The 14,835-nt window shown below is 40.7% G+C and overlaps 2 protein-coding genes across 2 annotated transcripts in view; both read left to right on the forward strand.

Moving 5' to 3' along the window:
- Positions 1–1,450, forward strand: part of btg4 (B-cell translocation gene 4) — a 4,338-nt gene extending 2,888 nt beyond the window's left edge. The window contains exon 4 of the mRNA XM_035666036.1: positions 915–1,450. Within this exon, the coding sequence (XP_035521929.1) occupies positions 915–1,127 (213 nt within the window). The 3' untranslated portion in view covers positions 1,128–1,450. The remainder of the gene's footprint in view (positions 1–914) is intronic.
- Positions 1,451–5,025: 3,575 nt separating this feature from the next.
- On the forward strand, positions 5,026–11,824 carry LOC118331937 (heterogeneous nuclear ribonucleoprotein A/B-like). Its single transcript, XM_035667039.1, has 9 exons — positions 5,026–5,138; positions 6,178–6,428; positions 6,660–6,828; positions 7,173–7,331; positions 7,971–8,102; positions 8,602–8,707; positions 9,571–9,720; positions 10,723–10,813; positions 11,288–11,824. Exons 2-8 carry the CDS (start codon positions 6,202–6,204, stop codon positions 10,791–10,793), a joined length of 1,014 nt encoding a protein of 337 aa, XP_035522932.1. The 5' UTR covers positions 5,026–5,138; positions 6,178–6,201; the 3' UTR covers positions 10,794–10,813; positions 11,288–11,824.
- The last annotated feature ends 3,011 nt before the right edge of the window (positions 11,825–14,835 follow it).

A 14,835-nucleotide genomic window follows, 5' to 3' on the forward strand; every position in this document is an offset into this window, starting at 1 on the left:
GCAAGGGGGGCTTCAAGGAAAAAAGGTTGGGAACCACTGCTCTAGCGTACTTTCTGGACGCACCCGCCCTCAAAGTCAGCTGTCATTGTATAAACGGCGAGAAAATCTGCATACAGAGGTGGATGGACAGGACTATTGTCATAAATGGAATACAATATGCAGAACTGCTTTCATTATAGTGTGTATACCTGAAAATAATCATGTTTTTGTTTTTTTAGAATGAGCCTTTTAATCTACAGATGCTGTAGGCTGCCTTCCATGGAGTCTGCCATGTTTAACTGCTATGTTTCTACAGTAGCCCAGTGGGAACAAGCCACAACACTGGCTCCAGATAGAGGTGTTAGATGTCACTGAATCCTACATGCTGGACCAGCCGAATGACAGGCAGCATTATCTTTAGCTTGGCAGTGACTTCCTGGATTCTTTGCTAGGAGCCTAGCAACCCTACAGTGACAATATTTGAGGGTCATTGTTCCTACTTTCCAGCACCACCCTGTGAAACAATAACTTGCTTTTTTTTTTTATATTTCGTTTGTGAGTATAGATGAATCTGAGATACTTAGTCAGCCTTACTGGTACGTTTTTATCTGGCAATAGGTTTCATATCTGTGACTTAACTTATTTACAGAGGTGATCATTTTAACACATATTGTAACAGTAAAGCAACCGCTTCATCTCCAAGCCTGTAATAAATACTGAAGGAGTTTTGACCACAGAACATTTTAATTCTGCTGAATGAATTTGGACATTTTCTGCTTTTCTTTAAGCAATCAAAAGAGCTGTAACTCTATTAACTCATGGTAGTTTACGGCTGAAAGAAAGCAGTTGGTAGATACAGAATCTTAATTTTTGACTATTCTGTTTCTTAAAGTCTGTTCTATTGTCCCCTAACCCTTTGCTCCTCTCGTCCACAGTTCAGCGAGTTTTCTCCAGGTGCTCCTCAGACCTGGCTGAGGGAGAAGCGGAAGGCCTTTGCTGGTGATGCATTCCCACCTCACGCTCCTCCACCTGGAGGTCCAACCTCCCAGTTCTCCAGCCAGAAAGCCTTCAAGTCCTATCGACCCACATTCACCTTTGCTGGGCCTCGTGTTGACAAGTACCACTGGGTCAGCAAATCCCGATCCTAGAGCAGGCCAAGCCTTCAACCTAGAACAAAAATCAGGTTACTGTTTGGGACCGGAGTGAGGACGGCAGCCATGATGCCGGACCAAAGCAAACTAGACCCTGGTTGCAGGGGGAAAAAAAAGTTTCAGTACAGTTTATGTATCTTTAAAGGATAAGTTTATTATTCATACATGGTTTAAAGTGCCAATAATTTAAAGTAATGCTGTTTAAGCATGGTTTTTAAACGTATTTGTATTTTAAGTAATTGTACCTTTATAAATGTGTTTTTAAATTAAAGAGTGTGAATAAAGTAACATCATGAAAAGAAATAAATGCGTTTGTGTCAGCTCTGCTGGTTGTTCTAAAGTGTTTCCTTTTCATCATTGTTAACACATCAGAACACTAATTTAGCCAGATGTTAGTGTTACAATCAATAATGCATTTCCTCATTCAAAAACAGCTTTACATCTTCATTTCGTTGCTGTAGTTATCTTATCAACACATTTTTGTGTAACATCTCAATGAGAAGTCTATGGGACAAGCAGACGTGTGTTTAAATTCACAGCAAATACAGCTCACTCTTGATGCTACTGTGGCTGAGCAGTTGTTTGTGGTGGTGGTTGTATTGGTAGTGTAGTTAGTGATTGGTGTTTAAGAACAATCAGCTAACAACACTGCCTACACAGCAACCCCAATCATCATTATACATCTTTATATGTATTTTTTTATTTTTGCTCAAGGACAAACACAGAAGAAAACAACAAAAGAATAAATACAATTTAAAAAATAAAATAATTTTAAGGTACTTACTGAACCCTCAAGAGCTCCCGGATTTGGTTATATGGCATCTAAGGATAATTTTCTTCCTTATTTAACTACGGAAGCCAGTGTTGATTTGTTACAAAAGAATATGTTGAGTGAGGAAAACACATTGATTTCTGAGAAATAAAAATCAGTTTTTGGAATCCTTGCCATCACCTTCATGCTCTGTCACACTGGGAATAGGCCAAGGTTAGTCTTTTTCCTGTATAGCACTGGAATTTTAACAAGTTACCATATTGGGTAATTAGCAAATATCAATTAGATGATGTTATATAAAATTATAGGGAACAAATTTATTTATTTACCAATTTTCCCGATTTACCAATCACTGAGGCAGCCATGATACAATCAATTATAGATGAAGAATAGATTCTTATTCCCAACGTCATTTTACTCTTCTTCATGATGCTGAATCATTTTGGAACATCCAGATGTTGGTTGGGTTTTGTAGCTGCTGTGCTCTTTATGAAGTTAAACTCGTCTCCTGAAAGCTCCGTCCGCGGCCAGATGATTGGATTTCCAAAAAACTTGAAAAATGTTTACACACATATGAACAACAGCATGGTTTAAAGTGAACTGCTGCTGATGTCCTGTATAAAACGTGTATATGTGGATGGGTGAGTGCTGTGATCCTACCTGCGGTCGCTGCAGTTCTCATCGCTCTGTTTAGAAGTGACCACTGCTGGAGAAACACAACCGTCTCCACAGCTACATTTTACTGTGTGTGTGTGTGTGTGTGTGTGCCTATGTCTCAGGTCGTGCCTCGACTTGCCCCTGGTTGGCAGGTACAGTTGATGTTGCCAGGGAGAAGCAGTCAGTGGCAGGAGTAAACACTCACCCTAAGCCCCAGGATTTGCCAGTTTTGCTGCGTTTCATGTGACCACAGCGCTCTATGTTTTTACAACATGTATTAATTTCAGTAAAACATTATCAGCCTCATCTCTGTTTGAAACTCTGGAAGCTTTGCAGTACCCAGATCTTTAATTTCACTCAGGGTTATCATTCACCCGCATACATGTAACAGTTTTCACGGAGTAGTACTCCTTGTGCTGAGTAATCTTCATGTGTAAAATTGGTGGAGTGCCCCTTTAAGATGTTTTTATGCTTTATCTGTTTTTATACTGTGGTCATGAGATAAATTCTCCAACCCAATGGTTCCAACCGACGGTCCTTTGCTGCATGTCATCCCTCTCTCTCCCCACTTTCCTGCCATTCATCCGGTCTAAAAATAAGGCAATAAAAAACCCCAAAAAACAATCATAACAAAAGAAATGAGAAATAAACTTGAAACTTGTTTCACAAGAGGTAAGCTACCTTCACAAGCTTAATGGGATGGATGTCTGAGTGACTATTTTGATGACGTGATTTGGACTGGAGGTGTGGCGATATTACATCAAGACTACATGACCAGACTGTTATCTTTAAATGTGTTTACTGTTTTTTCTAGCTTGTTTTGACACAAAAAAATCGAAATAACATATTAAATAACGGAAAATACAGAGAAATATAACTAATAATACAACCTAATACAACCAATTTGAGTATTTTGGGGGCATTTTAAGCATTTCTAGATAGCAGAGATGAGAGAAAATGAGGGAACGAGTGATGCAATAAGAGATGATGCATTGGAGCAAGGTCATTTCAGGCTACCACCTTTGCTTGGAATAAGAAACAGAGTTGCAACTTTAGAAATGAGTTTTTTTTAGGTCTTTGATGTAATAATAATACATGAGAGTTACAATGAGGTGGAAGTAGGTAGGTAGGTGACTACTTTTAGCCCAACAAATTAGGTACAAATAGATTATTTTATAGTCCTCTGCCAAAATGTAATTCCTGTTACCGGTTACAATGTAGGGTGCTTCTGTTTTTCCCCGTGTAGGAGACACCAAGAAACAGTGTTTCCATTTGCAAAACAGCAAATGCTCCAAAAAATGTTGTGCTTTCAAACCTCTTCTTCATCAAAATCACATATAAAGAAAAATAATACTACTCCCCGTTCAGACACTGAAGATGCAAATCCAACCTTGGTATGGCTGCAGTAATGTCATTGTAACTGGACTAGATCTGAGTTTGTAAAGTGCACACAAATATCACTTAATTTGATATTCTTAGATGGTTTCCGAAACCTCTTAAACTGCTGCCCTTCTGATAGTACATTGTCCAATATGACACTGTAACAAAGTTGGACAACCTTGTGGCTTTTCCCATCTTACATTTGCACACCTTACATCACAGCTAATTTCCCTACCCTATTTGCATCTGTTCTTAGCCATGACCACATAACAACCTGATATGTATCTTTACATGTACTCCTAATGAATATAGTCAGATGTACCGCTGCATAAGACTGCAGAAGACTCTCAGGTGAACGCCGCAGTCAGTCTGCAGTTGTGTTATGATCTGCAAAATGTCCCACGCTTTCTGTGTGACAGTTGAATGAAAAGTAACGTGTGAGAAGAAACAGGAATCTTTGAAAGTTAAGTGAATGCATTTGAAGTTGTGATAAGGGCATCACAGCACTTTCAGTGTTAGAAGATCATTCGTAAAAGTGCATCGCATCCGGAAAACTTAACTAACCCAACAGAGGGTTACCCGCCTTACCGGTTTGTTTCTGTTAAAAGCAATTAAATGTAAACATCACAATCTGTTTATTAAAAAAACAACAAAAAACATTTTAAACTAAAATTTCACACAATCATACCAAAAGTCTAATGTGTCTGCCGGTGCACAGACACTGTTACTGAAATAGAAACTGCGCAGAAAGACGAAACCCTGCAGTGAACAACTGTTTTTCACTTTTGCAGCTGCTGGCGACAATTTCTCTCATCCGCCATGCAAAAAAATAAAGGCATAAAACAGAGTGCCCGTTGCCATGGCATTAAAAAAAAACACCGCACACGCAAGCTAACGCAACGATAATTAATAATAATAATAATAATTAAATCTCAAAACAGCAGCGAGAGGACGACGGGGATGGGAACAGGAAGGACATTTGACTGCCGTACTTTGTTTGTCATCGGTGCGCCAGTCAATCAACCAATCACGTTGCGTCTTCATCGCGTCGCGTCCAATCACAGACTCCCTCATTGCGACGTCACCCAACGCTCGGCCACATCCGGTCGTATATATGTTGCCACGAGTTAGCGGCGAATTTGGAGAGTGTCCATTTTGAGCAGCGAGTCGGCGTCTCCGGTATTTTTTCCCCCCTTAAAGTAAGTGCACTCTATTGTTTTTATATTTCGGGCTTTAAATCTAACCTGGCTCGGGTGGTTCGGACTCGTAACGCGGGCAAATTCCGCTGTGAACTTTCTCCGTCGCGCTGCTTTTTTGTCTCCAATGTGTATTTTTATCCAACTAGCTGTGTGTTAGCCGCGGCGGTGCTAAACACGTTAACGCGGTTATTGACGCTCCGTTCACCGATTGTGGGGGAAACTCAGCCATTGTTCTTCGTGGCGCTCGTTCGGGGGGTTTTATTTTTCAATGCATACCGTGTTTTTACTGGTTATTTGATTCAGGTTTTATTTGATGGGGGAGCTATGGTTGCTAGCCAGGCCTGCGCTTTGCTGCGAGCGGCAACCATGCAAAGCGCGGTCCGCTTGAACACTGGACATGGGAGATTCACGCTGGTTATTGATTCTTTTTGTTGGATGCAAAAGTCTTAATGTGCACGTTAACAGACGAGTGTGTATTCGCAGTAATTGTTACCTGCAGCACTGATGTATAAGTTAGCTTTGTGACCACGCAAATCCAGAATATAGTACTTTAAACAAAGAGAAGTGATTCTATTCAGTAACCCAGCAAAGGAACGATGTGTTGGCTCAGAGCTTTTTATTAACCTGAGCTGTTCCACTTAATAATTAATGCTAACATTTAACATTGCCACATGAGTGTAACTGTAACGAAATGCATTTGAATGAATTGGTCACCCCTTGTGTTCACCCAAATGTGTAATGCAAGGTTAGATTAACAACCTGAAGTTCTCCAAAAAAACCATGCTTACTGAGTCGGTTCCTTTTTGATCGCTTTTGCTGATAGTGCTACTAATAAAGTAGCTAAAAGAGTCTTAAATTATAATTTATTACATTGTATTTGTCTGCTATCATTTCCCCACAAGTCAGTTGTTTTTCAGACCCGATGAAAGCACGTATTTGTTCATGCTGTTTGTTTTTGTTAGTATTTGAAGCTCCTTTGTTGCATTAGTTAGTATTCATTCATCTCTCAGGTCATTTAAAGTTTCTCTTGTCCCGTCAGTCTCTTTAAGAGCCCACCGTCAGAATGGCAGATGCTGAGACTCTCCTCATGGAGACATCGGACCAGAACGGCAACGAGGGAGAGGAGGACCAGAATGGAGCGGAGCAGGAGCAGGAGCTCATGGTTGGAGAGGAAGTCCAGGATGAACAGGACGAACAGGAGGACCAGGAGGGTCAGGAGGGCCAGGACGGCCAGGACAATGGCACAGACGGAGGCAAGATTGATGCCAGCAAAGGAGAAGAGGATGCTGGGTTAGTGTTTAGTCCCTGAGACCCGTCTCACTCATGAATGAGCATGTATGCACTAACATGTAAACAAACGTGGCTGAATTATACGGAGGGTGTCAGGACTTGGTAGCTTAAAAACCTGATAAATTGAAGGCATTAGTAGCGTGTCTTTCCAGTTGATCTTGTTCACGACCCTCATAAGATAAGTGTACCGGAGTAAGACATAAATAGCAGGGTGTCGCATTGTGTTTGCAGTAAAATGTTCGTGGGCGGCCTCAGCTGGGACACGAGTAAAAAAGACCTGAAGGATTACTTCAGTAAGTTTGGCGAGGTGTCGGACTGCACCATCAAGATGGACTCAAACACCGGCCGGTCTCGAGGGTTCGGCTTCGTCCTCTTCAAAGACCCCGCCAGTGTTGACAAGGTATGTCTGCTCTTGCTCATGCATCCTAATCATCAGATGAATGTGGAGCGTTTGTTTTTATACACGCGGCAAGCTTTCACGTCAGCAAAAGCTGTTGCTAGCTCCTAGGCCTGATTTAAAGTGTTGACTGCTGTCCAATTACATTTTTAATGAGCATGCAGTTCTTAAAGTGGACCACAGACAAAGTAGTCATGTTGATCTTTTGTGTTGCTTTAAAGTTTAATAAGGTTTCACACACTTAAAAAAAAAAATGTGGCCAAACTGTCACATGATGCGGGAACAAGTTCATTATTTGTTGCATGTTAGCAGTCCATACTAACCATGTTAACGCGTGTCGTCTGCAGGTGCTGGAGCAGAAGGAACACAGACTGGATGGACGTCCAATCGACCCTAAGAAGGCAATGGCCATGAAGAAAGAGCCCGCCAAAAAGATCTTTGTTGGGGGTTTGAATCCTGAAGCGACTGAGGACACCATCAGGGAATATTTCGGGGCCTTCGGAGAGGTCAGTTAATCAAATGGAGCCACTAAAATTGCTGATACGCACAGTAGACCCTCTTCTTCCAGTATATTCCTGTATGCTCAGCCACGTGTAGTTAAGTCCTTTAACTGTGAGTAGTGAGGTATGGCACCATCACCTGTGGCGATGGCTCTCAAATTAATTGCATCAGGCCGCAGAGCCATATTTGACTAGATGTAGTCTCGGAGATATGTTGTATGTATGTATTTCGTAACCATTTAGAATGTACATCATGCGTAGTCTCATTGGGATAACTTCTAGTCAATGAAATTAAAATATTCCCTGTTTTTCTGCACGTCCCTGAACCCCAGGTTGAACCACTGATGTACAGAATTAAATTATTATAATGGAGCTGCAGGTCAGTTTGAGAAGCATTGCATTAGGTCCTGTCATTTAGGCACTTACGCTTAATTAAATGTATTACTACAGAATGGGTTCTGAAGTGATCGTTTTAGTTTATAGTTTTAATCCTGACTGCCACACAACCGTTTATTTAATTGGTCCAATCATTGAGTCTGTTTCCTAATTATCATACTAGCTAATGAAGAAGTGGCTGAAAAAATGTTTAATAGTATGTATTGTTTAAACAAACCTGAGCTTATAATCTCTGCTTTCTTCTTCTAGATCGAAACAATTGAGCTGCCCATTGACCCCAAATCAAAGAAAAGGAGGGGTTTCATTTTCATCACATACAAAGATGAAGCCAGCGTCAAGAAGTGTCTGGAGAAGAAATACCACAACATCCAGGGTGGCAGGGTATGTACACACATACACAGGGGGATTTGTGATACTGCCCTGCAACTGTAAGGTTGTACGGTCTGGTTTTTCTTTCCCAGCTACCTTTTGCAGGACCCCCGCAATGTGAACTGCAACCCCTTGGTAACTTAGTAGGGGGTTGTGGTGGTCACAACTTCATCCCACCATAGATGAACGTGACAAAAGGTCTTCAGGAGTGTGATAACCTACAATGTTGCAATGACAAAAGAATTGTTAAATCTGCATTTGGGCTTTTCAGATCCAGGGTTGTAAGCATTCTTAGCCCCAGGCTAAAGGCTTTTCACACTGCATATTCTTAGCCTGTGATATATTTAGCCCTGGGCTCAGAATATGCAGTGCCTGTAAGCGGTTTCATTCTGAAAAATACTTAATATAATATAAATCTGCCCTTAAGTACACTCTACTTCTGTGAGGTAAATGTTTTCTGTATTAAGCATTTAATTGCCTCTTCCAACTTTTTTTTTTGTTGTCTTGACAGTGTGAGCTTAAGATCGCCCAGCCAAAGGAGGTGTACCAGCAGCAGCAGTATGGAGCGGGACGTGGTGGTAGTTATGGAGGTGGACGGGGAGGCAGGGGCCGTGGAGGTAAGGAAAAGGCATCTGCACTTTTTTTTATGTTCTGGGTCAGTTTGATACAAAAAGTCAAGTCAACTTTATTGTCAGATGTGCTATACATGCACGACATACAGCAACAAAACAGCAACAATCCCAGTTTCCCCACAAAATGTCAGTGCTATGGAGAAATGGAATACTGTTCTCATTTCATAGTCACACTCTGATCCCAAGTGTATCTTAAGTGATTTCATTTTATTCCCAGAATGTAAATGGTTTTCAGCATATTGTGGTTATAGACTGTTGTTTTTCAGGCTATTGAGACCAGAAGTTGCATTAGACTTTCTTGTCATGTTGACGCGATCATAAAAATTCCATCAAAATCTATTACCTGGTATTTTAATTCTTTAATAGAGGTGAGGCCTGTTTAAAATAATTTAATTTTCGCTAACATTTAACATGCAGAAAATACAGATTAAAGGAAAAAGATGAACAGACACTGTAAATACCACACCAACCAGATGAATGATGTTTACTTTGTTGATGCCACTCGCTCCCCTGTAACATCAGCTTCCACTGGCTGATAAATGTCAGTATTGTCTCATTCTCCACTGTATCAGTTCCCCAACCATAGCTAGCCATGTAGCAGTATAGCCTACCAATGCAATGGCTTAAGCCAGCTAGATGTCAAGGTCATGCATGTGAGATCAAAGACAAGACTTCTCGACAATGGCTAATTGAAATGTACACTCGCCACCAACTGGACGGGCTGTATACTGCAGGTTGTCTACATGTACTTATGTTGCATTAAATCGCCTTTAGTGTTAATCTGTCAAAGTATAAACAGCCTTCTGATTCTTTCGGTTCTAATAATTTATTTGGCGGTTGTGTTTCAGGTCAGGGACAGGGCTGGAACCAGGGCTATGGAAACTACTGGAACCAGGGATACGGTAACCAAGGCTATGGAGGCTATGGTGGATACGGCGGCTATGGCAACTACGACTACTCTTCTGGTTACTATGGATATGGTCCCGGATATGATTACAGTAAGTACGCACAAACTGTAGTTCTTGAGTGGATCATGGTTACATGGATTTCACTAATGGGACTATGGATGCACCAGTGTCAGTTTATCTCTACTGATGCCTAACCTTAAGTTACAGGCTGATGCTCGGTAAGGATTTGATAAAGGTACTTTTATGGTAAATCGGTAAAGTCATCGTGGGGAAACATCTGGCCAATACTCGGTCCGTTTTAACATGGGCAGTATTGGTTTAAATGTGATATTGTGTTGGGGCATCAGTAACTGTTATTAAAATGCTGATTATGTAACCTAAATGCTGTACTGAGTAAACAGTTTATTTCTTCTTGGTGCCCTGCAATGTTTAAGCTCAATGTAGCAAGGGAACAGTAATGCAGCTGGAATGATTCATAAAAAATTGGTAATATCGGAAACTGCTTTAGGCACGTCTTCGTCTGTGAGAATGTAAACAAATAAGTATATTTCGCAAAATGTTTTCTTTAGAGTTAAATAAGAACGCCGATTATAAGTGCTCCCTACCAACTGTACACAAACTGAACATGACAGTTGGTCATTTTAGAGGGATTGTGCCGTATATTTCTTGGTGAACAGCAGCTGGACACAGTGATTGTGCAAAGCTCTCACTCTTGTGTCCTGCCTGTACAGAAACCAAAACCTGTGCTCACTGACCATATCTGGTAGCCCACACTACAGCTGGTGATGACGTACAAACACTGAGCAGCTGGATAAACTCATCTGGTTACAGCATGTAACTCCACCTTGTGTACAAACATGTTAAGCTTTAGAGGAGCTTGTTGGTGTATTCTTTTCACTTAAGTTAATGAACTCTACTTAACACAGAGACATGAGATTGATATAAAACCGCTCATCTGATTCTCTGGAAATAAGCCTATTGCCCAAACGTATCTGATTATTCCTTAACACTGAATAGTACTGTCTTTGCCGGACTTACTTTCTGAATGTAAACCTGTCTGTGTCTGACCCGTCTGTCCTCTTTGTCCGACAGACCAAGGCAATGCCAGCTACGGAAAAACCCCAAGACGGGGGGCACACCAGACCAGCTACAAGCCATACTGATGATCACATGGTAGTACAAGGTATGCCTATGAATACCATCCTGTACATACCGTCACGTTTCCCATAAGCAGAGGCACTTACAGTTAGGGTTTTAGAGCTGCGAGAGCTGGTAACTGCTGTCCATCTGAACCTGCAAAGCAGAGCGCAGAAATCACTTTTTTTTTTTTTTACCAAATTTAAATTTGTCCAGCCCTGGCTCTTAAGTGTTCGATCTTGTAATATACAGAAAAGATTGCTGCTTTTCAATGGGAATCAGAGGTTTTTATGTTTGTGTAGAGATGGCAGAGGTGTCCCTGGCCAGACTTGTTTGGTGTAGTTTAGTGAAGAAACTATAATAATAAACAAAAATAGGGGTTTTAATGTTTAAAATAAAAAGAAAATCAACAAATAACCCTTTTTTGTGGCGCTTTTGTCAGTAATGTTTAAGATCTGACGTCTTTAGGATGGAAAAAGGTGTGCCTTAGAATGTGACCACGTTGTATGTCATCCCTCAGGACTCCAGTGATCCAGTGAGACCGACAGCTGGACGGACACACTGGGCATGACTCGACCTCTTTTATGACAGAAGACCATTTGTACAGAAAACATCCGAAATGTAACTTTTCCTTTTTTTTTTTTTTTTTTTTAAATCCTTTCATTTTTAGGTTTTACTTTTCCCTTTGGTGTTCTTTTTTTTTCCTTCCCCCTCCACATTTCCATCAATGGAAGTGTAATTTTTACTGTACTTTTTGGTACCTGTTTTGATTCTAATGTATTGTAAGGCGTGTATTTTACATGTTTGCTGGCTTTACAGGTTGAAAATCTTGGCGCTGTAAAGGAGCTTTTTTTGACAAATAAAAACAGTTTTCAGTAACTTTTTTTTGTTCTGATGTTTCCAGGTTCTGGGGTGGAAGATTAAAAAGTTGGTGAATGGGTTTGGGGATTAAAATTCAGTTTAATTCAACTTTAATATTGATTTCTATTGTTTTTATAGCCACACAAACCAATGATCTGTAATAATGAAAAAAATGTTAACTTTAATATCTGCGTAACTAAAGAATTGCCCTCAGATGACCATTTGGTATTTTTCCCCTGTTTATGTGATCTCAAGAGAATTTGAACTAGTTAGAATTCCTGAAAACAAACGACTGCAAGCTTCTTCCAGGATGTGCTGAATTTACCCGGGAGGTTAATGTCTGACAACATAGATGTGTGGGATGTAATGGTGGGAAAATTACACCACACAACTTCTGTTGACTACATACTTTTTTTTTTTTTTTCTTTTTATTAATAACAAGCAAATTGTTAATTTCTATGTTGGTTTAGTTTGTTTGTCACGTGCCGCTGGTTTTAGAAAGTTTTAAGATAAATGTCTTTTTGTTTTTTCTGGACATACTTCAGGCCACTGGAGTCTCCTCAGCTAGTGTATGGCAATTTATTAGTAATAAACACACTTGTTTGTAATGATCTGTGTATTTCTAATGCTTAATGTTACTGTTAATTGTATCCTAAAGAAGGGAGAACTGTAGGTTTCTATCTAATTTCTCACGTTCTGGTACTTGGACACGCTCGGTTTTCAGACCTTTCAAGGGCACAAGAAAATGTCCACAAAACTGAGTATAAATCCATGAGGGTGAAGTGTTTTATTTAAAGCTGAAATAGGCTCAACAGTTAATTTATTGGGAAGTTAGTAAGGGTGGTTGAATCACACAAATCATTGGGATGCTGTGAGACTGCAGATACTGAGCAGATGGGTATTTCTGGTTTATTTATCACATGCACAAGCAAGACCTGTGGACATCCATTAACTGTTACGGATAGACTTCAGATTGAGGGGTTTGCTGCATCAGTTATAATCTGCACCAAGGATATAATACTATCTTGATAAATATGCAAAGATGGATATATTTTATATTGGGCATCAAAAAGACGTTTATTTCTCGAAATTGCTGAGACCGATTTGTGGACAATCTTGGGAATCAGAAGATTGCAGGTTCACTTCGCCTCCTGGGCACTGCCGAAGTGCCATTGAGCAAGCCACCGAAACCCCCTGCTCAGGGCACTGGACTATGCCGCTGCCCCATCACTCTAGACATTCCTCCACAACCATGAATGTATGTCTATAAGTCCTGTGTGTAAAGAGTACAATAGATAACTAGTGATCTAATCAGTTCCTTTGTGTCAGTCCGGAAGAATAAGTAGGAGGACCACGTATTAGTGATTAACCGCTCGCACGTAGTTGTGAGTGGTTATCACGTTCGCCGTCACAGCGAAATGGTCCCCGTCGTGACACCGGGCGGAATACACATTGAGCTGGTTTGCCAATAGAATGATCCAGGGTCCGTGCGTAAAGGTCAAAATCCACCTAAGCAGTACCTAATAATCATGTGGTATATGATACATAATTTATTGATTACATCATGGATACATTATTAGATTTCAACATTGCACATAGCGAACAAGTCCAGGCAATAGGAGACAGATTCGCGGCATAAAAGAAGTAGAACTTTGACAACATCTTACCAGATAATTGGAGGGTTCTACTTAAAAAAAAAAAAAAAAAGACAGTCTTTAGATGCTCCACAATTCAGGAAAAAGCCATAGAAATATCGATAGACACGAGCACGAAAGAGTAAAATGGAACGATTACAATGACATTTATTCTCTTAAAATTTTCATTCGTCTCGATCAAATGGTTGTGCTTCCGTTCAAATGATGAAAGATACACTATCTAACAACAATGTAGTCGCAGAACATGGTTAGCATTGCAGGTGGCGCTCTCCCACGTCAGTGTGTCGCCACCATTTACAAAAGAGGTCCAAGCTCAACGAGGTTATGACAACACACAGAAAAAACTTTGTGATAAATCACGAGATTTATTAAGGATTTTTTTTGTTTTCGGCAGTTCATCTATTAATTTGTGGAATCCCTAATTAGGCGTCTTCTGTTCTTATAGAAATCTCCGTCAACTTAGGCTACTGAAATAGGCTGTTTATTTATATCATTCCTTATTCGGCACGGTACTTTAGAAGTTGAATAATTCCTTTGTGAACTCACCTGAACAGGGTCATTAAAGGACATTATTATCCCCACGTCTTCTCCTTTTTTCTGATCTTTAAATATTGCTGCAAGCTAAGACTCTGAAACTATCGTCCGACAACACATAAATAGGTCAACACAATTTAGTACTTAAATGGATTGATTTTAACCATAACCATTCACAGTTTCTTACTAAGAACTAGAGCACCTACGCTACGATTAACAAACAGGTGTACAGGTAGTGAGCTCAAAAGCATACACCATGAGCGCGTACAACGGCAATTGATGCACTATTTCACCCATACAAATCAGAAATCCAACAGGATCGCTCCTTCGCTTAATATGCGGCCAGAAGAGAATACAGGCAGAGGACTTCAATGGCAGCCAATCTCTGCCACATTGTACCGAGCAGAGAGTCGTACATTAAGCCGCAATGATACGAAATATGTAGACTATAAAGTACTCTGCCGACTCGAAACACCCAAGAAAAGCGCACAGAAAGGTGTCGCGGTGTACTAGAGTGCCCTCTCGTTTGAGTTATCATTTAAATGATGGAACGAGACTGCAGTTACCAATAACAAATAAATCAAATGAATTATCTCGGCTAGATCGGCTGCATTGAACCTTCTGGGACTGTTACACATGATAAGGTTACAGTGACACGAGGACCCGAGACCCAAACCCACAATTGCATGTCTGCACTGCCGGAGACTAGACCTTGTTTTCTACGTATGTGTTTGAAAGGAGAACAAGAATTCAGATGGATCTCCTGCCCTCAATCAGTGTGTCATCATCTTGCATCTGCATGTATGTTGGTTCACAGTCCGGTCTGCTCTTCGAGTCACCTTCTGCTAGACCTCTCCCCATGCTAACCCGTACTCACTCTTGTGGTCCTATCGGCACATCCAGCGAGAGGTTTGACCTTCTGATTTCGTTGAACTGGAGAACGATGAGGGGCGGCTGAGCCATCACGCATCAGCGCCTGCGGCGAAAAGATCGGCAACGGCTGGAGCCCAGCTGTCTT

Source organism: Morone saxatilis, unplaced genomic scaffold, assembly GCF_004916995.1.
Source record: "Morone saxatilis isolate NCDOM2014 unplaced genomic scaffold, NCSU_SB_2.0 Contig20, whole genome shotgun sequence".
NCBI lineage: Eukaryota > Metazoa > Chordata > Actinopteri > Moronidae > Morone > Morone saxatilis.